The sequence below is a fragment of the Rattus norvegicus genome, chromosome 6, assembly GCF_021556685.1.
Source record: "Rattus norvegicus strain SHRSP/BbbUtx chromosome 6, alternate assembly SHRSP_T2T, whole genome shotgun sequence".
Taxonomy (NCBI): Eukaryota; Metazoa; Chordata; class Mammalia; order Rodentia; family Muridae; genus Rattus; species Rattus norvegicus.
The window spans coordinates 28924813-28952232 of NC_141539.1; the positions used below are offsets into that span (position 1 = coordinate 28924813).

At 43.8% G+C, this 27420-nt stretch overlaps 1 protein-coding gene across 11 annotated transcripts; it reads right to left on the bottom strand.

The window, feature by feature from the left end:
• Positions 1-10742: 10742 nt before the first annotated feature.
• Positions 10743-26170, bottom strand: Ypel5 (yippee-like 5). Of its 11 annotated transcripts, XM_087552511.1 has the most exons (6): positions 25184-25295; positions 22744-22863; positions 21653-21739; positions 17284-17347; positions 14885-15049; positions 10743-12604 (listed from the first exon to the last, which is right to left on the bottom strand). In XM_087552511.1, the coding sequence occupies exons 5-6, from the start codon at positions 15023-15025 to the stop codon at positions 12380-12382; spliced, it is 366 nt and encodes a 121-aa protein (XP_087408637.1). In that variant the 5' UTR covers positions 15026-15049; positions 17284-17347; positions 21653-21739; positions 22744-22863; positions 25184-25295; the 3' UTR covers positions 10743-12379. The 11 variants fall into 11 exon arrangements, 10 of the variants coding, with proteins under 10 accessions (XP_087408637.1, XP_087408632.1, XP_087408635.1 ...); XM_087552506.1 differs by lacking the exons at positions 17284-17347; positions 25184-25295 and adding an exon at positions 26064-26170; XM_087552509.1 differs by lacking the exons at positions 17284-17347; positions 25184-25295 and adding an exon at positions 26064-26170 and having other exon boundaries at positions 22700-22863.
• Positions 26171-27420: the final 1250 nt, after the last annotated feature.

Consider the following 27420-nt stretch of genomic DNA (forward strand, 5'->3'; position numbering starts at 1 on the left):
AGCAGGTGAGGCTATTTTGATCTGTCGTGGGTAAATTCTGTTTCTTTGTAAGGAGGTGAAGGCGTTTCTGGTAGAAACTTTGCTGGGAGGGGTGGGCTGTGTGTTTTCCTCAGGGATTCTTTCTATGATCTGTTGATGTATACTGTTATCATATATCCCAAGGAGGGACATTACAACCAGGCCAGGACCTGGAAAGAAAGTGTACTCTGTCTACAGTTCGCCATGTGGCCCTCTCTAGGCCCTCTCTAGGCTGGAAGACTGTTGTTAGGTGAGGCTACACAGCCCTTCTTCTGAGGTTACATCCGACCCAATTGACAGGTCCTTGCTCCTTTATGCTAGGCCTAGATCTGTAAATGGGGGGGAGGCAGTGATGTCCAAGTCTGATGAGGGACCCCAAAGCCTCAGTCATAAAGTGATGGAGGTGGTTCACAGTGCATGCACGGCTGGTGTTTTCTGAGTTGAGGGCAGCAGAGGGGACCCAGCCTGTCACCAAGGCACCCTCTCCTTATTTTCAAGAGCAATTGGATCACTAAAATCAGTTATTGAAATCCCCCCCCCTCCAATTTTGCCTCAGCATCCCATGTGGGGATTTTGCACAAACATTTCTGGCCAGTGAAGACTTGTCCTCAAGCCCATTCAGACTCTCATACCCACCAAGCAGGGCTCTACCATCTCAGCTCCTTGGTGACAGGGGTGAGGAGCCTGGTTTCTTGAGCAGGCTAAGTCCTCAAGGTACCATCAGCTCACCCACAAAGGACTGGTCTGGCCATCTCCACTAGCCTCGCTGGGTTTGTCCTCTGCATCAGTGAGGACAGTGGCCCAATCAGAAAGTGTTCTAATGGCTCCCCCTGCTGCCCACATGTCATACTGCATATACTTACAAAAGAAAGTACTCCCAAATGACCCCTTTTTAAATGGCCTCAAACAAACAGTCTTATGTAACAAATGATAGTTTTAAAACACTGTTATGTTTCAGTGTCTATGGGTCAGAACTTTGGTATGAGGATGGCGACCTTTGGTTACAAGGCAGAGCCTCAGGAAAGAAATTAGTGTCCTTATAAAGGGCTGAGGAAGGCTAGAGAGATGCTCAGTGTGGAAGCTTTCCTTGGCTGTACAAGCATGAAGATTGCAGGTCCTAGCACCCACGAAAATGCCAAAGAGGTGTGTCAACTACGCTGTAATCCAGCATTCCTGGGGCCAGGCAGGAGGTCCCCATAGCAGGCTAGCAAGCTAGACTAGGCAAATTGGCGAGCTCTAGGTTCTAGTGAGAGATGATACCTCAATGCAGAAGACCGAGAGCAACTGAGGAAGACACTGGCATCCACATGCATGTAGGTATACTCGTAAACACTCCCCCGTACACACTGAGGGGGGGCACATGGGGATGATTTCAGACACCAAGACACAGCAGTTCATCCCTCCCACTGTGTGGGGACACAAGGCACTGTCTATGAGGAAGCACACCACACCTAAAGGTGCCCTTACCTTGGACGTCTCAGCCTTCAGAAATGCAAGAAATACCTTTTGTTCTCAATCCAACCATTCTATGGTATGTATTGAGTATTTCTTTTCTCAAGTGCTTGGCATTAACAGAAGTGTTGCAGCTGAAGATACTTTTGGAATATTTACACAGATTCATTGGCCTGGAGTAACTGGTTTGGGATGTTTTAGAGGCTCGCCAAATGATTCTACTCTACAAACAAGATTTGGAACCACTCCCAATGTTCCACCTGACACCAGGTATTATAATTGCTTCTGAGGGCTGAGATAAAAGTCAGTCAATCCAAGACACATAGAAGAAATGATATGTGCATATACACGGTGCACATAAGTGGCATCATAGAGGCAAGCGAAGGATGGGGCTGAGAGAGAAGTGGCCACAAGAGTTGGGGCTTCACAGACAAGCAGGAGTATTCTAGGCACCAAAGGGTGTGGGCGACCTAGTCAGAGGAGAGGCTGCCTGAAACAGAGCATACTGGTGACAGCATGGCTTTTCTGGGACAGGCAAGTATCGTAAGGTTACAACTGTGGAGGAATGAACTCTGAGGCAGAATAGAGTGTGGGAAGTCAGGAAGCATCAGGACACACTTGACAGATGTCTTGCAGAGTATGTAGGAAAATAGCTAGTGTCCGTTGTAGAAATTTTTAATTTTGATTTTGGGTTTCTAGCCTGCCTTTCACCATTCAGTTTCCAGATAAAAGAAATACAACTTTTACTACATTATTATTATTATTATTATTATTATTATTACCCACAGTATAATGCTAAGTGCAGTCCCCCAAGACCTAGTTGCCCCAGAGAGGAGAGAGTCTCACAAAGAACCAAGTGACGCTATGTGACCTTGCCCCACAAGTTATTTCTGATTGGTAAATAAAGATGTCACCAGCCAATAGCTGGGCAGAAGAGAGATAGGTGGGGTTTGGGGCTTATGGGGTTAGAAGAGAACTACAAGAGGGGGAAGAAGGTGAAGGAGGAGAGAGAAGCCACCACAGGTCAAGTGAGTCATGAAAACATGACCCTGAGAGCTGACCAATTGGAGTTAAGAGCAGCCCAGATAAAACATACTGTGTAATAACTCAGTGTTATCGATAAAAAAAAATTAGATTCTAATAGCACAGAGGGTAGTTATCTCCCTAGCTCTGGTGCCATTTAAGTCATATTGTAAATATAAAGGTTGTGTGTGTCTTTTATCTGGGAACTAAATGGTCAAAGGCAGAGTAAGAAACCCCAGATTGGGATTAAATACTTTCTACAACAAGTGTCACCATAGGGTGTTGTTGCTGTGAAGAGATACTGTGACCATGGTAACTCTTTTTTTTTTTTTTTTTTTTTTTTGGTTCTTTTTTTCGGAGCTGGGGACCGAACCCAGGGCCTTGCGCTTCCTAGGTAAGCGCTCTACCACTGAGCTAAATCCCTAGCCCCGATCATGGTAACTCTTATAGAGAAAACCATTTCATTTGAGTTTCAGAGATCCAGTCCATTATCATCCCGGTAGGAAGCGTGACAGCATCCAGGCAGACATGGTGCAGGAAGAGCTGAGATTTCTACGTCTTGATCCGAAGGCAGCAGAAAGAGACTATGTCACGCTGGGTATGGTTTGAGCATAGGAAACGTCAAAGCCCACCTCCACAGTGACACATTTCCTCCAACAAGGCCACGCCTCATAATAGCACCACTCTCTATGGGCCAAGCACTCAAACAGGTGTCTGTGGGGGCCAAAACTATGCAAACCACTGCAGTTCTGGAGGTGGAAGGAACTGTGGAAAGAGCTTCTCTTCTCCAGGAACTCACTCTTCTTACCTGCCCTCCACCCCTGTAGATTGATATCCAAAAGCGATCCTGCTATGATTGGGATCTTAAAGTCTCTTGGCAACCAGATATTGAAGGTTTTATTGCCAGTATGGTCCTCCTCAAAGGCAGGACCTTGCAGAACGTAGGTCAAGTTAAGCCCTTAAGCATGTACCCTTAAAGGGGATACTAGTACCCCCTTTCTTTGCTTCTTGCCCATCATGAAAGGAGCAGCCTCTTCAGTCACACATGGCCTTCACTATGATCTGCTTGGCTACACTTGAAGCAATGGGGCCAGACGAAGATGAACTAACTATTCCATGTCTAAGCCAAAATCTTCCTCAAGCTTTGTACTTTATGTTCTTTGTCATGGTGACAGAAACCAACACCGAGCATCCTTGCACCTCTTCTTGTGGGGAGTAAACGTTGAGTGCCCATTCCAAATATTGAGGTAGGAAAACCACAGGCCCTTGAGTTAGACTAATTTGACTCAAAGCCAATTCCATCCCTTAAAAGTGGTGTGATATTGAATGAACCAGCCACATTCTCTACAAATGAAATGGTCTCAAGCCCATAGAATTATTTTGATTAGGCAACTTAAAAAAGAAGTCTGTGGTTGGACAGGTCTGCTCCCTGGGCCACCTCTGGTCAACAATGCGACTTCTCACATGCTACCCAGACCCACTAAGTCACTCAGGACTGAGGCCAGCAATGTTTCAACAGGATATCTCTCATGTACGCCAAAGTTTGAAAACGTAATTGTTTCTTCATCCTCGTGCAGTTTCTTACAAGCCTACATTACTTTTGCAAAGTAGAGGAAGAACTGCGGGTGCCCAGTGGCCTCTACTCCAGTTCCCCTGTTGTTTTGTACATTGGCACCTGGGAGGTCAGGTTTTGAGATGAAGATACATAAAACTGAGTTTTGGGGTTGGAGGAATGGCTTAGCAGTTAAGAGGGCTTGCTGCTCTAGAAGACCTGAGTTCGGTTCCCAGCCTGCATGTAATTCTACCTTCTGGGGATCCAACGCCATTTCCGGCTTCTGAGGGTATCCCATACGTGTGGCACAGGTGCATAGAAAAACAAAGACAAATCATTAAAAAAAAAAGTCTGAGTCCCATATCCACTGTGTACACACACTTGAATTCTGTGAAGGGGTCTTCTCTGCAAATCGGAGTGTGGATATCAGGGGCCTGTCTCCGATCTAAGCACTTTCCACCTATTAGGTCATTTTATCTCCAGAGCTATCCTGCAAAGTTAGTACTTTTAGTATAAAAATGAAGAAGCTACGGTCAGGAAACTGCCCGGGGTCACCAAGACTCAGGACTGGGATTCAGACACAAGTGCACCATTGCAGTGCCTGAAAGGTCATCCGACAGTATTCCTTACACACTATCTTGGAGGTCAGTAAGACATAGTGAGCACACTGAGCCCCAGCTCCCTGCCGTTCGCCCTCAAGAGCCCTCCAGTCTGGGCTGGCTGTCAGATATTAGTGTTTCTGCCATGTGGCCTGAAAATGGTGATTTAGATCATCTTGTGGGAGGCAGACAGATGATCCTTGTTTTAGAATGTGTGATTAATCTAATTTCAGAACCTGCTGCATATGGAACGGTTTATTTTCATTGAATCTGAAAGCTCTTCTCTAACTCTGAAATCACTGGAAGCAGCAGCTGCTGGAGGAGTGAGGGTCTTTCACCCTGCGCTGTGAATGTATGTATCCTTCCCAGCATGGCTCTCGCTGTACAGGGCTTTGGTAACCAACCTTCATAGCTGCTGGGAAGTAGGTGCCAGGTGCTGCTCCTGGCGTCTTGCCTGACAAGTGAAACAGACGTCAAACAGTGCTGCGTGGAGAACGGGGCAGACAGCCCGCTAACGATGCGGTCGAGCAGTTGTTACGTAGCCGCTGGACATCTTTGTTACAGGAATGCACTTCGAATCTTACACCCGTGTTTTCAGACCTTTTTCTTTCTATTTTAAAATGGAGAGAGTGGGGTTTCAAGAGGTTAACTCTGGGGGCTGGGGGCACAGCTCGGCACTTAAGAGCTCTTCCAGAGGTGCACGGTTGGCTTCACAGCGCACATATGACCACTCACAACTGTCTGTAATTCCAGTTGCAGGGGATCTGACCCTTCCTACTGGCCTCTGTGGGTAGGCAGCAGGCATGCGAGTGGTGCACAGACTTGAATGCAAGCATAACACCCGGACGCATAAAGAAAACTTAAAAATAATATAAAAATCGCACTGATTTTCTGTAACGTTAGATGAGCATTATTAAGAAGAAAGTCAATGTTGCAAATAGTTTGACAAAAGGTGGCAGAGGGGAGTATCATGGGTGGTGGAAACACAATTTGTACACCTGATATTCTGCAATGTTTACCCGCCACAGTTCCCTTAACTCTGACTCCTAATTACTGGAGTAAAACAGTCCTTCCCAGTAGTGCCTGGCACTCCCTGGTTAGTGGATCTGTTTTGATGGATTTCATAGTGAAAATGTTTTCCTTCAGAGTAAGCTCAGGGACCACCCGAGTTAGCTCCTGTTCCTCAGGGCTATGGAAAGAAACACATTGAGCCCACCTTTCTGTTGTCCCACGGAACCTTCTCAAACACAGGCCTGAGGCCTCAGGAAAGGAGTAAGGAGTACTTTCCTTCCTTCTCCAATACTGGCAGGTTTCAGAACCGCCTCTGAGCACTTTGAAACTGGTTTAGCAGGGGGCCGGGATGAGGCTTTTCTGGAGACAGAACACTCAGGGCGTGACTGAAATTCCAGAACAGCTAAGGTGCGCATGCACCTCTGAGATGAGAGATGGTGTTTGATAAAAATAGCATTAGCTCTGAGAAATGTCTGGTCAGGCCAGGTGTGGCGGCGGCGCCCACCTTTACTTTGAAGAGGAGACTCTGTCTCAAACATTCCTTCTTAAAACCAAGCCAAAGAAACGGCCAAAACCAACAATGAAAACCTGTACAAAGTTCAGAGTCACTTTGGGGAACAATACTGGCTTTTTATGTTCCTCACCGCTGACCTTCACAGTGAGTTTTTCGTCTTTTCTTTCTTTCTGCTCCAAGGGGGTAGAAATTTAGGGGCACTGAAGATTTTAAACGCAAAGCAGGATCAAGTGTCTGACACAGCAGAATATCAAAGTCTTTCTGAGCACAGGTCATGACAATGGGTTAAAAGTGCAGACTGAAAGATCTGGCAGGCATGGTGCATACCAAGCCTGGGTAAGGCTGAGGAACCCGGGGACCAGCTGGTCCCTCTACCTTAGCACAGAACTGGATTACCACAGAGCTGTCCAAGATTACTCTAACAAGTTAATGTATTGCTACCATAATTTGCATACTACCAGTACATTTGTCTGGCCTACATACTCAAGATATTCTAAGAGTCACTTGAGAGAGGGCTTGCTTTCAGTCAGGCCTTGGAAAGGTTTAGCTGTTGACTTCCCAGAGGCATAGAGTCAACTGACTTAGTCCACAGGGAAGACTTGATGTTACCCAGCCATCTTTGAACTAGATGCCTCTGTCTTTTCTGTTCAGTTTTATTTATTCAATCTTAAGAGTCACCAGATGTCTTATTTTTATGCTCAGGGTCTCACCATGTAATGCCCTGAAACTTGCAATATGGACCCCACTGGCCTTGAACTCAGAGATCTGCCTATCTCCGCTCCCCAAGTGCTAGGATTAAAGATGTGGACCACCACGTCCTGCTCACATTTCTTAAGCAAGAAGAAGGTCACATCCTATTTTAATTCTTATCCGCTCCTCTGACCCTCTAGCAGCAAACATGCTTTGCCCACAGGGCAACATAGAAAACACAGATTGCTCTGATTTTTAATACTTTGTATTAATTTCTCTCCCCATCACTTTGAGAAAATGCCTGACAGAAGAACTCGAGGGAGGTTGACTTGGTCTCAGCTTCAGAGACCAAGTCAATCACAGTGGGGAAGGCATGATGGCCGGAATGAGGTGGTGGTGGTGGTGGTGGTGGTGGTGGCGGTGGGAGATGCAGTGCAGTCTGTTCACAACAGATTAGCTAGCAGAGAATGGGGACAGAAGCTGGATTTGAATCCAACCCTTAAGGCCTATTCCCAGTGGCCTACATAAGCCAGCTACACCACCCCCAACCGCTGTGGTCTCACATCCTCCCATGACAGTATTACCAGATTGGGGGAAGGGGTCCCATAAACAAGCCTGAGATGAACATTTTATATCTAAACAATAACTTAATAAACAATGACCCTTGGGTACTAACATTATTGGACGTGTTACTTTGAGAGTCTGGATGAAAAATATGCCATTTTTCTGATTCTACCTTTGTCTTAGTTTTCATTGCTGTAAAGAGATGCCATGACCAAGGCAACTCTTATAAAGGAAAACATTTAATTGGGGCTGGCTTACATTTCAGAGATTCATTCCATTATAATCATGGTGGGAAGCAGGCAGCATCCAGGCAGATTATCTTGATCCAAAGGCAGCCAGGAGATGACAGTCTTCCAGGCAGTTAGGAAGGGGGTCTCTTCTATATTGGGCAAACCTTCAAAGCCTACCCCCACAGTGATGCACTTTCTCTAACAAGGCCACACCTATTCTACGATAACCACACCTAATAGCGCTACTTCCCACAGGTCAGGCATATTCAAACCACCACAACCTTAGATACTCATTCGGGAGAAAGAAATAAAGAACTCACTTCACATATTTAATAAGCTTCCTAGGGAGTCAAACAGCAGATGATTTTAAAGCTTGACTATGGTGAGTGATGTCCAGATGCATTGTTTCTCACCTTACTATGTAAACTTGAATTTGAGAAGCATCATATTTTAAAATAAAGAAGTCATATAAATGCTGGTTCAGCAGTTAAAAGTGCTAGTTTTGTGCAAACCTGATGGTCCAGGTTCAACTTGAAGAATCCAGGTAAAAAGCTGGACATAACACTGCATTGTCAGAACTCCCACACTCCTACTGCAGGACAAGAGGTGCAGACAGGAGAGGTGCAAGGAAGGTTGTGATGGCTAGCTTGGAATGCAGTTGGGTGGCACAGGAAAAGAGCATTGAAATAAAACATGGCAGAACTGACTCCTGAAAAGCTGTCCATTAACCTCCACACAAGTGCCATGTAGACTCATGCTTACACACACACACACACACACACACACACACACACACACACCATTTCTGTTAAAGCCATAAACACCCACTTTATATGTGATGCACACTTTGTTTTTCCTTACTGAGACAGAGTCTTACTCTGTAGTCCAGGATGGTTCAAACTCACAGCAACCCTGCTGTCTCAGCTTGCCAAGTGCTGGAATTACTGGAATGAGCCCCTGAACCCAGTCCTGATTTTTACCCCTTCTCTATTCCTAGAATAGACATCGTCAATACTACGGGAAGGTTTCAGCTTAGTCTTGGAGATTCCCAGTTCACGTTTTCCCTAAATCATATGTTTTACATGGCTTCTGGTGGAAAGTAGGTGCTAAGTGGACAAGGACCAATACCCATTGTATCGGTGTATGTTTATGAGCTTTAATAACACAACTTTTGGAATTAAATGTTCCTTTAAAGATTTACTTTTGTACATGGTATGCCCATGACCATGACAGGTGTGTGTGCCACAGCACAGGTATGGAGGTCAAAGGACTTGCTTAAGACAAGGCCTCTTTTGTTGCTTACTACTGTGTATTCCTTGTTCTCCTGAGAAGCTTCTCAGGTTCTCCTGTCTGCCTTCCATCTAGGCAGCAGGATCACGTCAGTATGCACTAGAGATGCTCACTACCTTACAGGGCTCCTCGTGGGTCCTAGGAACTCAAAATCAAGCCCTCATGCTTAGACAGCAAGTACTGTATGAGTCATCTCCCTGGTGATAAGTTTCTCAATTTTAGAGTGAGTAGTTCTACCTCATCAAAAATTACACACTGACTGAGGCCTGGGCTGAGGTCTATAGAAAGTTAAACATGCTCTAGGACTCTGAATAGATAAATTTAGGCAACAGATTTTCCTTTCAGTCCCAAAGCAGCCCTTCACAACTGTAACGTATTTTAACCCAGAATACTCAATTTAGAATCACTTTTAAAAAGTGGCCTGAGGTATTCAGCAGGTGGACACATCTACTACCAGGCCTGATGACCCAAGTTCAATTCCTCCAACCCACATGGTCGAAGGAAAGAACTCCTGTGGGCTGTCCTCTTACCTTCAAATGTTGTTCACAATACATACAATTAAATTTTTAAAAACAGGTGTTAATGGCTGCCGCCTAAACCGAAGAATCCTAAAGTCTTCAAAGAAAAATTTCCCATGTACTAATATCCAAATTTGATGAGTTATCTTTCCTGCCTCCAAACACGATCATTCTTATTTGTGCAGACAAGAGTCTTCTGCAATAGATCATACTGGCTTGGAACTGTCTGCAGCCCAGAAAGGCCTCAAACATGCAGCATAGCCTCCAAAGTGCTGGTGTTAAGGTGTGAACTACTATAACCATTTATTCCTGGTAACTAATGATTTCAACTGATATTTTTGGTAAGTAATCCAATTCAACTAGATCTTTTGATTAAAAATATTACATGTGTAGGGGTGGGAGCTGGGGCATGAAGTCAGGAGCCTTCAGAGACCAGAGGTGTTGGGTCTTGACTGGAGTTGGAGTTAGAGGCGGTTTTGAACAGGCTGATTTGGGCTCGAGGAAGTGAGCTCAAGTCTTCTGAAGGCTGTTCACTCTCTTCAGATCCTACTCCAATGTTTTTAAATGTATTGTGAATAGGACTTTTACAGTGCTAGAGATCACACTCAGGTCTTCCAGCATGCTAAGTAAATACTACCATTGAGCCACTTAGCCCAGCAAACAATGCAGGTTTTGAAAATGAAGGCATCTATCTAGTGGTTTGTTGCTTAACCCTCAGCAACTTGGGTTAATCTAATAGTGTGACATTTACCTGTAATTTAATCAATTACATTTTCTTTCTTTTTTCTTTTTCTTTTTTTTTTTTTTTTTTTTTGGGAGCTGGGGACCGAACCCAGGGCCTTGCGCTTGCTAGGCAAGCGCTCTACCATTGAGCTAAATCCCCAACCCCTCAATTACATTTTCATACACACTAAACCACAGTTCTATCTGTGGCAAAATGACCTGGTTAGCTATGGCAAATTTAGTGTTTTCAGGCATAAAGAAGAGTTAACTGTTGCTTTACCACTATAAAGCACAGCAAGCCAACAGTTATTCAGAAGCCTGGTGTTGGCTGGGTGTGGTACACAACACACCCACCATCTCAGTAGATGGAGACAGGCAGAGTTCTCTGGATTCAGGCCAGCCTGCTGTTAAAGGTAGCAAGTAAGTTCCAGGTCAGCCAAGACTACGCAGCAAGACACCTCTCTCAAAACAAATAAAAATTATGCATTTAGACATTAAAATTAACAAAGATAATCACTACACAGGATCAGTGAAAAATAAGTAGCAGTTCTATACCAATGCAAGACAAAATATATTTTATTTTGACAGCAATGCACACGATGCTGTAGGTGAGGCATGCGACTAGGAATCCGCATCACAGGCCAGTGCAGAAATCAGTGGAAATAAATATTGTTCTTAAGTCTTGAAGCTTCATTCAAGGTGAAGACAGAGTTGTGTCACTCAACTGGGACGCAGTATTATACTTCCACTGCTCCAGACAGCCATGCCGCTGACCAAGAGTGCAGAGCTATGGTGATGACTGTAAGCACAAATCACATTAGTGCCAATGACAGTGTCACTTGTTCAACTCAGGCAAATTTCCTTCATAGATGACTTGGAAACTGAGCAGACATATATCCATCTACTCATTTGTATAACTAGCTGATTTCCCTGTCCTGTCTAATTCACCAAAAGCAAGGATCAGTTTGCCTAGAAACAGTTTGGATAAAGAAGCATATTCTAATACTTTGTAATGTCATAAATTTAGGGCTGAAATTGAGTCCAATCTGACCTCTTTCCAATAGGGGGTGGTATCGGGTCCAGCTGAAATGCAGTAGCTGAACTTCTAAGGAAAGATGTGAAATAATGACCTAAGCAGAGACCCGGTCCTTTGATGAAGTATTAGCGCTACAGACTTGTCAAACAAAGCCAATCACGAATGTGGGGAGGCGGAGACCCTTGGCCAAACAGTAGTTTTAGGTAAGTTGTTCATTTCCCCCTTCAGAACAGGGGCAGATTGACGGTGCAGGGAAGCACGCACACTGACATTTTGCTCAACTGTTTTCCAAACACAACACTGTTTAAACAGTGTGTTTTCACCTACACAAAAACCTTATACATAGTCAGGACAGCCTAAGACTGAGAAGAATCACTTTAACTACTAAGAAAATCACTTATCAAACGTTTGCTCTCTTATTAGGTATTTTTAAAAGTAACACAGGACCAAAACATCCAACTACCACTTTATTTATATTACTATGCTTAAGTTACATGGGAAAAGACAACCAAGCAGTTCTGCCCCATTTCAGAAAGTTTCCAATCAACACCAAGTACGTGGTGACAAGGAACTAGGGATGGTGACATCTGTGGGTCAAGACTGACAAGGAAGAATGGGTTCTGGTGCTACAGTTCCTCTCCAACAAGAATATGGCACACTGGCCAGCACAAGCCACGCTAACACTGAGCCTCCAGCGCTGGGCACAGATTCGGATCTCTTCTTGAAGCTAGCAAATTAAGTGAAATAACTGGGTTAAAAAGAAAATTTTAAATGAAGCCCAAATAAATTTAAAAACCATGCTCTTGACATATTCTCCACTCAAAATGTACACAAAACACTCCTTTTCACTCTAAGGACCCCAATTTTTTCCCTTACATAGCCCACCATGTAGTTGCAAATCTGCCTCAAGATGTAAACACAGGGAAAAAATTAATGGCATATGCATAAAATTCTCTCTACAAACTGCTGTTGGATGGAAAATACAAAATTAAAAAAAACAAAACAAAAGAAGAAAGAAGAAAGTTTCCATCTTAGATGCTCACAACCTCTTGTTCCGCAGTTCATGAATCCGACTCTGATGCTAAGGTGACAGTGTATGTAAGGAGATTTTTGTTTTCAGTGAAGGAGACCTGGGAAAAGATGGGTTTATCTTTTTTCTTCAAGAGTTATCAGATGGTACATGCTCCTCAAAGCCTTCACTCTCTCGAACTAGTGCACGTTCCAGGATCACACGGCCTTCCTTATAACGCTGGCTGTCTTCAGTAGCAAACTCATAGATCCATCCCAGTTTGCTATTGCAGTTTTTGCAGCTCACATCTCGAACCATGTGGCGGCCAGTGAGCATGACCCGATCTTGAACTTCACTGTACTGCAAGTTAACTACCTAAAGAACACACACACACACACAATCTCTTATAAGCTCATGTAGGTTAGGTAATAACTGTGACAATCAGTAAATGTACATGTACGCAGTTAAGTATTACACAGCGGTGCATGACCACGAGTGTGAGAAACCAGGGCAGGTCCTCCCGAATTTGAGGTGAGAGCAGCCTTACTTCAGTGAGACCCTGCCTCAAAAACAAGTAACCATCAACCAAGTCAGCGGACAAAATTGCTACTTTAGTTAAACTCATGATAGCCACCTATGAAGAGAGGATGGGATGACCAGACTGTGCCACTAGGCTTATAACCCTAGTATTTGGAAAGAAGAGTCAGAAAAAAAGGGGTTCATGGCCAGCCTCACTCACATAAGTCAGTCTCAAGCAAGCCTGAATTACAGGATACTCTGGTCTCAAACCCTACCCATGAGATATACACATCTGTGTCTATGTCTGTGTCTGTCTATCTGCCTATCTAAACAAGGGCGCTTTTTAAAAAGGCTTATTTAATTTTATGTGGATGAATGCTTTGCCTATAAGTATGCATGTGTATCTGCTTGCTGTGGAGGACAAAAGGCAAAAGGACAAAACTGTGATCTAGAGTTATACATGGCTGTGAGCCACCAAGTGAATTCTAGAAACCAAACTTGGGTCTACTGCAAAAGCAACCAGTGCTCCTAACTGCTGAACCAGCCTTCCAGACCCCAATCTAATGCAATCTTTAAGTAGTGTTGGACAAGCTCATGTCTTGCCATCTATATAGGATAGTTCCATTTCTGGTTGTAGAAAAGGTCTGAAGCTGAAGCCATGAGATCTGCGTTTGGGTCTGCTTCTTCAATCGCTCTGCAGTGTGAGTGTAAACAAGATAAAGAAGCTGTTGGAGTACCAGTGCTCCACAGTGTCACATTTGTTTCTGAAAACGCCACTTTCTATATACGAACAGTATGGGACAGGCTGAGCCTACCACAAATCATTCAATACAACAGTAAATACAATACAATAGTTTCCTAGCAAATTCAAAGATAATAAAAACAGGAATTGGTTTCTAAAATAACCTGTGGAGAATTTCCAACCATTCTAAATACCCAAGAAATCCTCTAGGCTTTATTTTCTTCTAAAGATGAATAGTTAATAAATGTGACTTTGTTATATGGTCTAATTCTAATGAACTTTTGACACTGTAATGTGAAAATTAGAGACTATTAGTAAAGAATGAGCAAGGTTGAGTGAGCAGTTAACAGGCAGCTGGTCTGCCGCAGTGGCCATTCCTCCTCTGTAAAATGTCAGGGGGACACAGTATTGATTCTCTGAGAGGATTCTTTACTCACAACAGAGGAATGTCTACCAGTGAAAAGTTTATCTGACCTAAAAACAGTCATTTAAAACAGGATCTGACTGGGTTGTCCTGGCCCATGCCTTTAATCCCAGCACTTGGGAGACAGAGACAGACAGATCTCTGTGAATTCAAGGCCAGCCTGGTCTGCAGAGCTAGGACAGGCAGAGCTACACAAAGAAATCTGTCTCAGGATGGGGAAAAAAGACTAGATGTGCGTCTTAGCCTAGAAGACTTGGAAACTAGACTGTGCGAAGTTCAGGGTGCACAATCACATCAACCAATATCAGAACAGCCCAGTAGACTGTAGATGTGCATCTGCCAATCTTTTAGTAGCCAAGAAGCCAAATGACAATGGGAAAGCTGACTGGCAAGCAAGGATTAGAGCCAGTTAGCTAGACTCATGCTCAACGAGGAGCTGTCTCCATGGATAAATCAGTAACATTCAAGGGAGAGAGAAAATGGCCATCTTAGCCTGTTCCAAATTCTGTGAGGTCACTAAAGTTTTTAAATTGAACAGTTCCCAAAGAAACAGACTTTTTTATTGCTATTTTCAAACTGTCTCACTGTGTAGCTGAAGCTGGCCCAACTGGCCTATGACTCACTGCGTCTCCCAGACTGGTCTCCTGGTGTCCAGTTTGTGACCATCTTCCTGCCTCGGTTTTTCCAAACACTGGGATTATAGACAGAAGCTGCTATACCCTGCCTCTCTTCTTCTACTATGAAAAAGCTTAATAAAAATATATTTTAGGCTTTATAAAAATAAATAAAATAAAATCATGTTCTAGAATGTATCCCTGAAATCTCAATCAGAGACAAACTAATAAGCAATCGCTTCTGTAGGTTTCAACCACCATTCTGATACGGTGTGCTATCTGTGAATTCTAAGAGAACGGACTAGTGTTGCTGTCAAATGCAGCCACTAAAGGTAGGAATCAAGTTTTCCACCAACCTTGTTAAAAAGAAATGCTCTACCAGTGGCGCCTGTGAACCGAGTAGAGATGAGTTCTGAGCGATTGGTCAGGATTGTATCACAGTTTGCACAAGAAAACAGACGGGTACCACCGATATGATCAAGAAAGATTCTGCCCATTTTGATAGCTGAAGTTCTAAAAACCTAGAACAAACAGAAACAAAGACACACATTATTTTAAAAACTTGTAGCAGACATTGGGGGAGGTGTTACAGGTTACTTATATACTGAAATCTGCTGTTTTCTAGTATCTGCTGGGTAAACTGTCTGACTCGGAATGAACTATGAACAAAGTTCACACACTGAACAAATAAACAGGACACCTCAAGTTGTTAAGAGTAAAAGCCAAGGAATGGTTATTACTTCTCTTTTAGTTATACGAAAAACAAAACAAAAGTGAAATTTCATTTAAAAATTGTGTATACATATACATATATATGTATGTATGTATGTATATACACACACACTATCACAGATGGGGGACGGAGAGATGGCTCAGTGCTCTTAGAGCACTTACTGCTCATGCAGAGAACCTTGGGTTGATTCCCAGCATCCATATGAAAACTCTAGTTCCAGGGGATCCTATGCCCTCAAAGAACAGGCCTACATTCAGGTAAAATGCTGACACACAGAAGTTTGAAAAAAAGCTAGCACAGTGCCACTGTTAAATCTACATTCTGAGCAGATAATGTGTAATTTGAGGAAAGACTCAGAAGGGGCACAGGTGGGGTGATCAGATAAGAGCAGATGATCTTGCAATTTCAAAACAAGAAAGGGCTGGGAATATAGTTCATTGGTGGATCACTTGCCTAACATACTGGAAGGCCAGGGTTCTAGGCCAGCACCACCACAAAATAAAGAACAAAACCAAACCAAAAATGCCCACACCCCAAGAGGAGACCTGAGCAGATAGGCCTATGGTCACTGGGTTTACTGACCACTGTATAGGGACAATAGTATTAACTTCACTCAGTAAGTCTGAGTCTAAAGTCTATGGAGCACTTACTTTAAAATTCACAATTCTGGGAGGTTTCACCGTTCCCATTTTCTACCCAAACAAGTTAACAGGTCAAAGGTTGCAGCTGTTAAGAATAGTAGCTGGAATACAGTTCAACGAGCTGGAGACAAAGTTCTTCCACAACCCTCAACTGCTTCTCCCAAAGGAGGGGCTAGTAGACCTAGCTAGCTTAGAGCATAGAGCAACAGGACAGAAAAACAAGAGAATGGACTTTCCAGATATTATGCAACTTAGCCTTTGGATAAATTACAGAAGCACTAACATGCTCACCTAACAAAGTTTTGAAACAGGTTTCTGAAACCATGATAACTCAGACTTCAGTATTTCAAGAGTTTACAAGAGGCAGCAGATTCAACTCTTAAATACACTGCAACCTGTTTCTATAAAAGTGTTTTGAAACCTCTAGATATACTCAAAGAATACATCAAAGGTTTCATTTTAAAGTGTTTCTGTATGTTATCAGTTCCTGTGTCTCAAATGTTTAATAACATGTAAAAATGGTAAACAGAGCTGATACAGCTGTCCTTTTGAGGAGTTGGAGGAGGGGGATCCAGACTGTTATCTGTAGTACTTTCATGATTAATAAGGAAACTATTTGTTCTTAGATTTATGAACTGTTCCAGCCCTTCAGTAAGAAGGGTCATTCTGAAGACAGGAAGGAACATGAGAGGGAAATAAGGTGAATAGATGAAAACCAAGTATAACAACGTATTTGAAATGTCACAATGAGATCCATCTATGAAAATCAAAAACATTGGCTTGGTGTTGCATGCCTTTCATCCCATCACTTGAGAGGCAGAGGCAGGTAGATCTCTGAGTTTAAGGCCAGCCTGGTTCACAAAGTGAGTTCCAGGACAGGCAGGACTACACAAAGAAACCCTGTGTGACTAAAGAGAAAAAAACAAAAACAGAATAATACATTAACAAATATCATCAGAGGTAGGAATTAGTTTGAAGCCTGCCTAGGAGAAAAGGAGTTCCAATGTAGCCAAGGCTACATCAAGAGACTGTCTTTAAAAGAAGAAGAAAAAAGGAAATAGAGCCGCAATGTGTAAATGTAAACTCAACACCAGACTTAAGCTGTAGTAAAACTGACTTTCTGATTACATTTCTGGCAATGCTTGGTGCTTATTTTTATAGTCCTTAAACACATTTTCAGGCTACCTTGGTCTTTTTAGTAAGTTCTAGACCAATCTGGACTACAGAAAAAGACCCTGACTAAAAACATAACTATAATGTGGGAGAACAGTGTGGCTAAGGCCCTAGATTCACTCCTTAGCACCACAAATAAATTCCAGGTGTCCTGACAGAAGACTCGTGTTCAGCTCCCAGCATCCATACCAGGAAGCTCATAACTTACTGTAGATCCAGTTCCAAGGGCTCTGATATTCTTTTCTGGTCTCCATGGTCACTCATGCATATGGCTGACCAACACAACACATAAATTTTACAAAAATAAACATTTGGAGCAGGAGAGATAGGCTAGTGTTTAAGAGTACTTATTGATCTTGCAGAGGACTCAAGTTTAGTTCTCAGTGCCTACAATACCACCTCCAGATCTGATATCGTTATCTCTTATGGCCTGCAAGGATACTTGCATACATGGGATGTGAACACGCATGCACACATGCATGCACAAACATATACCTGTGTGCAAACATGTACACATATACACAGGCATGAAAACACTAAGTATTAAAAACAAAACTTGGGTAGAAGGGCTGGCATTGTGGTGTGTCTGTGTGTGTATCAGGTAACAGGGAGTACACAACATATTCTCCCATAGCAACTGACTACTGACAAACAGTTTATCATTGTTCTCTATACCATTTTATGTTTTATTCTCCACTGGTCCTGTTTGGACCTTGTATCACTATTTCAACTTATGACTCTCAATATAAATAAGGCATTCAACACACGTGTGAACAACTGATTCCTATGTTTATAATGATGTTGTTTAACAAAAAGGATTGACAACCAAGGATTTACAGTTCATTTAGCTTCAATTAGTTTCTGGGATTTGTTTTACAGGCAATCTTTGTCCTAACTTTCAAATATCAGACATAATTTAACTGCAGTGACATAATACCTTTATTTCTAGACCGACCTTAAATGCTACTATGGAGTATGCCTCGGCTCTGAGTGAGTGTCATGCACTCTGCCTACATCATTCTATCCTGGGCTGTGTCACAGGAATAGTCAGGACCGACCAGTTGGTACTGAGGGTAATAGATTTAATATGCCTTCTTTCCTGCTTTAAATTCACTTCTATTTTTACTCTATCCAAGTATCTTCACTGGCTTCAATTATATGATTCTTTATCAAGTCTAAAAATATCTAAGACAATCTATACGTTACTTTGATTCCTGACTGTGATCTCCATTTACATATAAACAGGTATCTGTTACATTGTCATCAGAAGTAAGCCAGACATTATTTGCCATCAACCCTACATAGTCATGAGATCCCAGCAAACCTTAGCTTTACGAGGTTAAAAATGTCACAGTGCTCAATAAAGCAGACATCAGCTACAATCCCTCTGCCACACATCCTGAAAGTCTGTGTCCCCATAAACTTGTACACTGAAACCTAGTCACCAATGTGATAGAATCTGGGGAGTAACTGTCATGAAGACAGACTGTCAGTAGAGGATGCTAGCTGCCTTACCCTTTGTACCATGAAGACACATCTAAAGTGGGACATCAATCACCAGAAACTGGCCTTTACTAAAACCATTTCTGCTGGTGCTTTTTCCTTTGAACCATGATAAATTCCTGTGTTTATATACCACCCCACTACACTGTTCAATTACAGTAGCCTGAAGAAAGCCGAGACATTAACAGTGTGAGCTCTACCTTAGACTTAAGTATGTCCAGTGTATGGGACACTGCACTAGTACATATCATTTGAATGTGGTGTGTGGGTGTGTAGGGGTGTGTGTGTGTGTGTGTGTGTGTGTGTGTGTATGTGTATGTATGTATGTATTTTAACACCTACCTTTATAGGTGTTAAAATAGACCATGTAGCATTCCACAAGTAGCCAAGATAGTCTCCAAACTAAGTCTTATTCCAGTTCTCATTTCCCTTATACCTAGGGACCAAATAGCTGCTGGGGTTGGTCTCTCTCAGGCTGTCTGCAAATTGCCCTCCTCTTGTATTCCCAGGTTCAGTGGCAATCTAATCATATACTCCATAAAATTAGAAAACTGTAAATATAACAATACCACTTAAGTCAGTTGGGGGAACCTTTTCCCTTTTCTTTTATTACTGAATGCAAACACTAATTCCATCTAAGACCATTAACACTCATGGTGTTTTACTAACCTAGCACACATTCTCAGCTAGTGCTGTACTTGTATTGGACTGGTCCTACAAAAATATAGACAGTGAAATACAACTCAGCTGCCACCTTCTAAACTCAGACTGCTTCAAATGCTATGTGGTCCAGCTTGATTTTAACCTACAATATCCCTCCTGTTTCAGCCTCCCAAGTGATGGGAATATAGGCCTATGCAGTCATAACTACCTAGGGATGATTCTTACAAAAAAGACCCAAACACCTTAGGTGCTGAGGCACAAATATTTGGAATTTAGAATCAACCCAAGAAGCCAAGTGAAATTCTGCCTCAAAATTTAAAAATTAAAAACCAAGGGGCAGAATTTAAAAAACAAAACAAAACAAACAAACAAACAAAAAAACGGCTAAGGGTGTGTGTGTGGCTCAGTGAAGGAACACTGTGCCTGTATTTATGAGGCCCAAATTTGATTCCCAATAATGGTAGTGGGGAATGACACTAAATTTTTATTGAGCTAATTGTGTGGCTCAGTGGTAGAGTATTTCCTAGGATGTGAGAGGCCTGTCTTCGAGCTTTAGCATTATCTTCAGAATATCAAAAGAAGGCAAAATCTCAAAGAGCATACTGAGCAACCCTTCCATGTTAACTACCCCTAGGACTTCCTTACAAATGTATCAAGCTGTACCATCACTACAAACTGGCTTTGCCCACTAAGTTCTCACAAATCGCTCTGCAGCTAGTCATTTCTCCAGGCCTCTAGCACCACTATCCAGCTTTCTGGAATTATTTTTTACACCTAAAGCATTTACCACACATACTAATCGTTTTGGTTCATTTAGTGGAATCTTCAATCTCTTCATCTGTCGGTTGGTCAACATCTTGACTCGGAAGCACTTTACTGTGTCCCACTGCAAAAGTGCATCATTTGGTAGATACTCTGCCATGCTTAGTTCCATTTACGGCTGAAATGAGGGCTAAGCTTGGTGTGGCCTGCTGTATTTATGATGCTTCAACATTCGAAGAGAAACCACTACATTATTTTGTAAGTGACATGCAAACAAGGCTCTTCTGGCAGTGTGTTTGCATCGTTCCAAACTATAAACCCTCAGGCTGAAGTATCAAACTGGGCTGTGAAAAACCCCCTCCCAGAAAGGGAATTGTACAAGCCCAAGGCCCTCAACTATAGAAGTAAAAAGTAAGTTTTTAGATATGTGGGACAAGCTGACCCATCATTTAGACGAAACAGACCAGAAAAGAAAACAAAATGCAGAAACCAGACTAAATTATGGGCACTGCTCCATGGGCCACCTGGCAAGAAAAAGAAAAAGCCCCTGACCCCCCGGAAGCCCTGACCACCATGTACTTTTTGCTAACTCACTGTTATGATTATAGCCAAAATAGGTAACATACACGTATGCCTCATTTACTCCACCAATCACATCCCTGTAACCATGCATCTGCTTCTGTAAGCCTGCTTCTGCTCCCAATACACTATAAAAACTCGTCCCTGGTTCTGCTAGGCGCGCCAGTCTTCCGAATTGACTGGGACGCCCACAGATACCTGTGTATCCTGATCAATAAAAATCCTCTTGCAGATTGCAGCCTGTGGACTGGTCATTGGGCTAGAGGATCTCCCTTCTGAGGGAAGATTCTCTCTGAGAGTCTTACAGGCTGTTTAACAGTTCACCTGACTTGACCTGCTATTACCTGAGGGACCAGGATGAAAACACAAGGAAGTTCATAGGCAACTCAGGTATTTTACTGATTATCTTCAATTTCTCCCACCAAAGAGCATCCTTAGACACCTAGAATTTCTAACTTCTATCTGCATCACAAGATTCTAATGAAGTAATTATATCGTCCACCTTTATTTTTCTTAATTATACAATTTGTAAGTTAATTAAAAAAAAACTACTTTTCTTTTAGAAACCCATCAGTAGTGAATTGATTTTTAAAAACTGAATATGATGACTTTGTATAAATCCCTCATTTCCAGGCCATAAAACAATGGTCTAAAAGGACTGTTTGGCTCTTTTATATATACAGTAACAAATGAAATATGCTATTTCCTAGTTGGTTTGGTCTAACTCAGCACTTAAGAGCATTGGCCACCGTTCCAGGGAACCTGAGTTTGAGTCCCACCACCCACCTATGGGCTCACAAACAACTGTAACTCCAGTCCCAGGATGTCTAATGCTGTTTTCTGGCTTCCATCGGGACCAGACACAAACTGGTGTACAGACTACATGCAGGCAAAACACCCATACACATAAAATAAAACCCAAACCAAAAGAACAGGGGTCAGCAAACCAAGGCCAGCAGTCCAAATCTAGCTCCCCTGATTTAAAAATATTAAAAATAAAATTCCTTTAAAGGGTTAAGAAGAAAATATCATATTTTACTAGTTTGGACTACAGCCACACTTGTCCTTACCAAGAAAGGTTATCCTGCTTACAGCACACTGAGATAGGTAGGGGAAAAGCTCTTCACTTTAGATGTCTTTCTCAGAGAAACAGAAACCTGGTTGACAATCAGGCGTAAAGATCATTAGGAATAACTGACAAATTCCTGGAATGCCATTCCCATTTTCTTCATAGATTTCCTGGCTAAACCCAAGGGTTTTCTCAGTGGGGCAGTGACTCAGGCTTGTAATCCCAGCGTCCAGAAGACTGAGCAAAGAGCACTGAGAAGTGCAGAGCAGCCAGTGTGAGTCCTAGTCCTCAAGACAAAGATCCTTAGCTTTCTTTTCTGTGGAAGATCAACTGTATGAAGATCATTCAAATCAGTTACAGCCAGCTGCTGACTCCGCTCAGACGGTACAGCCTAGAGCTAAAGCCAGGTGCTGTTTATAAATTTCAGTTCTCCCTCCCCTCAATACCTTTGTAACCTTGGACAAATTACTGTTTCCTATGTAAAATGGCAAGAGCGATATTCCTGGAAGAGAATTAAATGAAGACACTATATCCTGAGAACAGTGCCCTGTATGATGAATGCTAAATAAAGGTCATAAAAGTAGACTCTACATCCCATTTCATCCCTGTTCCACCACAGATGAGGAAGCAGGGTTCAGGATAGGAAAAAGCAATTAACTAGCTTCACCGCCTGTTAATTACAGCCATAAGTACCCAGGTAATGGAAATTATAAACAGGACAAAAGCTAGAAACTTAAGATTTCAAATTCTTGGTGTTTCAACTCTAGGTCTTAAAATAGGTATCTGCCCTCCCTATAATTAATAATCCAGTTTGGTCTCAATGCTGGCAAATGGATTCAACCTAAGGAGGCACCACTTCCTAGCTCTAAAAATACCAAGGAGAACAACAGGCATCTATTTGCATTTGGATAGGATCTCCGGATGGAAAACACCCACTTCGGAAAGAAGAATCTCTACTTAAGAACTAAACCTTTGGGGTATTTCCACAAACACCCATCCCAGAGTTCCCTCCAACAGTGGACAGAGCAGAGGGGGTTTCTCATTCTACCAAATGGGGGAAGACAAAGACTGAGTATAAAGAGCATGGCGCACTGGTTCTAGCACAGGAAGGGTTACAAAACTCTGCCCCTTCCAGAAGTAGCATATTCTGATTCTGCTATAATGGATTCACGTGGAAACATGGCTGTATATTTGGTTTTCAGTCTCTTCTCTCTAGAACAAAGGAAAGAACAAAAACCATAAAACTTTTAATAGCTAGGATAATTACTACCATAGCAATAAACATTTGATGCTATTGCAGTTTCATTAACTATTTTCACAGCAATTTGTAACAAAACAACAAAAGTTACACAGGGAAGCAACAGCTCCTTCTATAAAATCTATTTTTTTTTTCCTTTCTGTGATACTGGAAATCAAACCAAGTACCTTGTGCACGCCAGGTAAACACTATGCTATACACCCAGCCCATTTTTCTTAGTTTTGTACAAAATGTTAGCAAGAGGTGAGTTTCAATGACACAGGAAAGCCATGTTATCCTCTTACAGTATCAGTTCACTCTACTGGGTCAAATGATGTCCTGCTTGTGGGACTGAATCTTCATTTGACAGTAACTTAAGTGTATGTGCCTGGTCTTCTAAGATAATGCCTTATTTTGTGTTTTGTTAACTTCCATGCTGACTGGGTTTCTAGGATACTGCTTAGTCATCATTAGAAAATAAGACCAGCCACATAACTCAGCAGTTAGTCGTGAGTCAGCAAATAATCAGAGTTGGTCATCTCCCCAAAAACTTCCTGGCAAGACAAACATGATCCCTTTGTTTGTTGTGATACAACACCAAAAGCTTCTTCCAGACTCAAGTGCTAAATAGCAAATTCATATTTAGTTAACAGTTCCAAAATTATGAACTTTCTACCATATAGTAATACCAGGAAAATAGTTTTAGTTTACATAACTATCAAGGCACTATAAAACAAAAGATAGCCTAGAAACAAATATACTCAGGACTATCTTCACATCTCATATATTTAGGGCTAGTTTCATGTCTTTTTTCATGAAGTATCAAGTCTAATTTCTTTTCATAGTGATTGGTGCCTTATTTCATTATTTAAAAGAAACCCATTTTATTAGACCTATAATTAATGTGGGCAGATGGAGGTCAGGACAGCTTTGTGGAGTAGGTTTTCTCTCAGTCATGTGGGTCCCTCCGTTAAAACTCAGGTTGTTTTGTTTTTAATCAAGCACCTTTACCTGCAGGGCCTTTTTGTCGTCCTTTTTACTCTTTATTGCTCCTAAATCTTAGTGGACAGAGAAGGCAAATGAGTCTAGCAAAGAGATTTCAATATTCCAACTAGATGCTCTTGTAGAAGAAGCCAAACGCATTTTGCTAAGCATGTTTAGATTCATGTTGGTTTCCTTGTACAAATTAAACATACTTCATTGTAGGCCTTTCCTAGAGATAAGATGGTTGCCACGCATAAACTAAGGGAAAAAAAATCTGTACTGAACCCTGGGCCAGATGAGGGAATAAGACAGCCATTGTTTAGCACACCTGGAATCCCCACACCAAAGACAACAAGGCAGGACTGCCAAGAGTTCAAGGGCAGCCAGGCCTCCCTGCTAAGACTCTACTGAAAAACAACTGCATTAGTTCCTTCCAAAGAGTACAAACTACCTTGCGCTCTGGCAAGCTCTCATCACTCACACTCACTCTCTTTCTCTCTCTCTCTCTCTCTCACACACACACTCACACACACACACACACACACACACACACACACACACACACACACTGAATTGTACGTGTTCCATCTTCTTGCTACCGTAAATGCTCTAGGGATGTTTACCCTAAGCCCTTCTTGGCCAGCAGCAACTCACAAGCTTTTCATTTTCTCGGCTCTACATCTATTCTCTTCAGAATACTTCCTACTTCCTCCTCCTGGTGTTTCCCTGCCCCATCTTTGAACTTCTGGAACACTCATTCCACAACTTACCAATATTTAGCATTGCACTGTTTTCCGATTTCATTGTAACCTTTTCCTACATTGGGAGTCTAGAGACTTTTCTGGAATCTCCTTACCTAATACACTATTAAGTAAATATGTGATTAATTCTTGGTAAAAGAACCCATCGAGGCGCTTCACATCTGGCACAAACATGCACCCAAGAAACACCGATTGCGACTTTTCCTATGTTGTAATGCAGTTGCAATCCCGCCAGTGTGGCTATGCAAAACGATCTGGTAAGTTTCCTATTGTGCCTGTTAACCTGAACCAGCCAAGTTCACTTATTTTCCAAAAGGAAGGTAAGTCTGAGGTTACTTTCAGGTTTCCCATCTGTCGAAGACCACCTGAAATAAACATCCTCAGATTTCCAACAGGGCTCTGTAAACAGGAAAAAAGTTTAAAAATAAATGAGCTCTACACCTTCCCTTACTGTCACTCCAAAGGGAGAAGACCGGTCGGTGTCCGGATTAAACAGACCTTTGTATTACTGCGGCTTCCCACTCCCGCTGCCAACACTCGGACTTCCTACCTGCCTAGATAGCAGCGTGGATTAAAGGGGTGTGCAGGAGTGTGCCTACCCAACGCCAGCAGGGACGAGCCTCCCGGTCGGCTCACCAAGCAGCGGCGGGGGTCAGAGCCAGGCCGACCGCCCGCAGCCGGCCCAGCTGATCGCGCCCACGTGACGCCCGCCAGCCAATCGCCCGGCGCAAGGCGGAGCGCGCGGCGGCGGCGGGGCCTCCTCGGCACAACAAACACAGGCGGAACAGCTGGGCAGGCGCGGGCTCCCGGGCGCTCAGCACCCGTGGGCTCCCGAGCAGTGTCCCCCACACCCAGGGTCCGGTGGGCAGCGTGGTAGGGGCTGGCTCCGAGGCGGGCACGGCCCAAAGCCCAGACACCTGAGCACGAGCGGGCGGGGTGCGAGCGCGGCCCTGGAGCGCGGGCCCGCGGGCCGACCAGGAGCGGAGCCCGGGCGCGCCCCCGACGCTGCGGCTGGGACGGCTGCCGTGGGGGCGGGGCGGCCTAGGAAGTGGGGGTGTCACTGGGCGAGCTGTCTGCGGACCGGCGGTCGCTGCGACAGTCACCGAGGGTGGAGGGGAGGCGGGTGGGGGCCGCGGGTCGCCAAGGGTCGCGGCTGTTGCGGGCTCGCGGAGCGCTCGGCTGCGCGGCGGGGACGGGAGGACGGCGGCCGCCGCGCCACAGCCTCACAAAGAGCGACGGCCCGGCCCGCGGCCCTGCGGTTCTGAGGGGCCCTGGTGGCCCGGCCGGGACCCTGGACGAGTGGAGAAGGGGAAGAGGCACTTCCTGCCTGGGCCCCCGCCCCGGGCCGCTCCCCGAAGGCTTCGAAGCCGCCGGCCCAAGGGCTTCGAGCCCCAGCCGACTCCGATCCCAGCGCCCGCCGCCGTACTCACCTGCGCACTGGGGATCGGCGCTGCCAGCAGCTCTTCGCTCCTCAGCTGGGTCGAAGCCCCCCTCGGCCTCCAAGTCTTCAGGTTTAGTCAGGCCTTGGCCCCGCCTCTCCTCGGTCGGGCCTGGGCGTCAATCACCCAGCGTGGCCCCGCCCTCCCTTCAGGCGGCTCTCCCGGTTGGCCCGCAGCACCCTTCATTTCTAGGCTCCGCCCCTCTCCCTGGCACTCTGCCCCTTCCGCCGGGCCCCGCCCCTTCTCTGGCTCACCCTCCCCCACCCTTGCCCCCTTACACTCCGCCGCCCACCCCGCCCCGAAGCCGCAGAGGGTGGGCGGACTCATCGCTACTCTCCCCGCCCCTAAGTCGACACCTTGCATCCTCACAGCCAATCAAGGAGGCTAGCTCTGCCTCCTCGGCCGAGGCGGCCAATGTAATGAGAGTGAGGACCCACCCCCCCACTCCCAGCTGAGCGCACACAACACAGCGTCCACGTGAGTCAACCTCTTAAAGGCGACACCTCCGCCTTCCTAATTACGGCAGCTGGGACTCGGTACCCGTCCTCTGCGTCGCCAGGTGGCGGCTGAGGCCTTAGCTTCCTGATATCCAAGGAAGCCTAGCAGAAGCGAAAACAACAAGCTATTTTGTAGTCAAAACAGGTATTTAGGTTCAAGTGCACCCTACGTCGAAATGCCCATTTTATTATTTCTTCAGGCCACTTCCTCTTGTCTTACACGGAATTGCCTTTAACAAATCCCGAACTCTTTGAATCTCGGTGTGTAGGAATTCATGGAAAACAAGGGGTTTTTCAGCGTGCTAGATTCTGTTTACAACTTTCCAAGTTTTCTCTTGTCCATGGAAGTAATTCTCAAAAACATAGGTCTTTTATGTGGAGATTATGTTTTGTTGAAAAAGACAGCTGCTCTCTTAGTCCTCCCTCACATGTTTAAGATTAAGTTGAAGATTTTTGCCATTTCATTGGCTTTCCCAGGTCCATAAATCTCTGTCGCTGTCCATAAAGATAACAGAAATATCTCAAAAATATTTCATGTATAAAATATAAACATAAAAATATATAAATGTGTACACACATATACTAGCACTTGTTAGTTTGTAACATGGAATATGTATTATGAGAAAACCTTGGTGCTTAACTCCTTAACCCTAAACTACCTCCAGGATTTTTCATTCACTTAAAAAGAGTTACTCTGGCCTGGCTTTGAAGAACATACAGTTAATCCAGGGGACCTCTCTGAATTCCAAGCTAGCCTGGCCTATAGAGTGAGTTTCAGGACAGCCACAGCTACATAGTGTCTCGATAACAAAAAACAAAAATACTACTCTGACCATCAAAGATAAAAGACT

Coding starts and splice junctions, on each gene's coding strand:
- Ypel5 (XM_087552510.1), bottom strand. CDS start 15,025: ATGGGCAGAATCTTTCTTGATCATATCGGTGGTACCCGTCTGTTTTCT. Junction 12,605..14,884: donor GAGCATTTCTTTTTAACAAG/GTTGGTGGAAAA, acceptor TGTGTTCTTTAG/GTAGTTAACTTGCAGTACAG.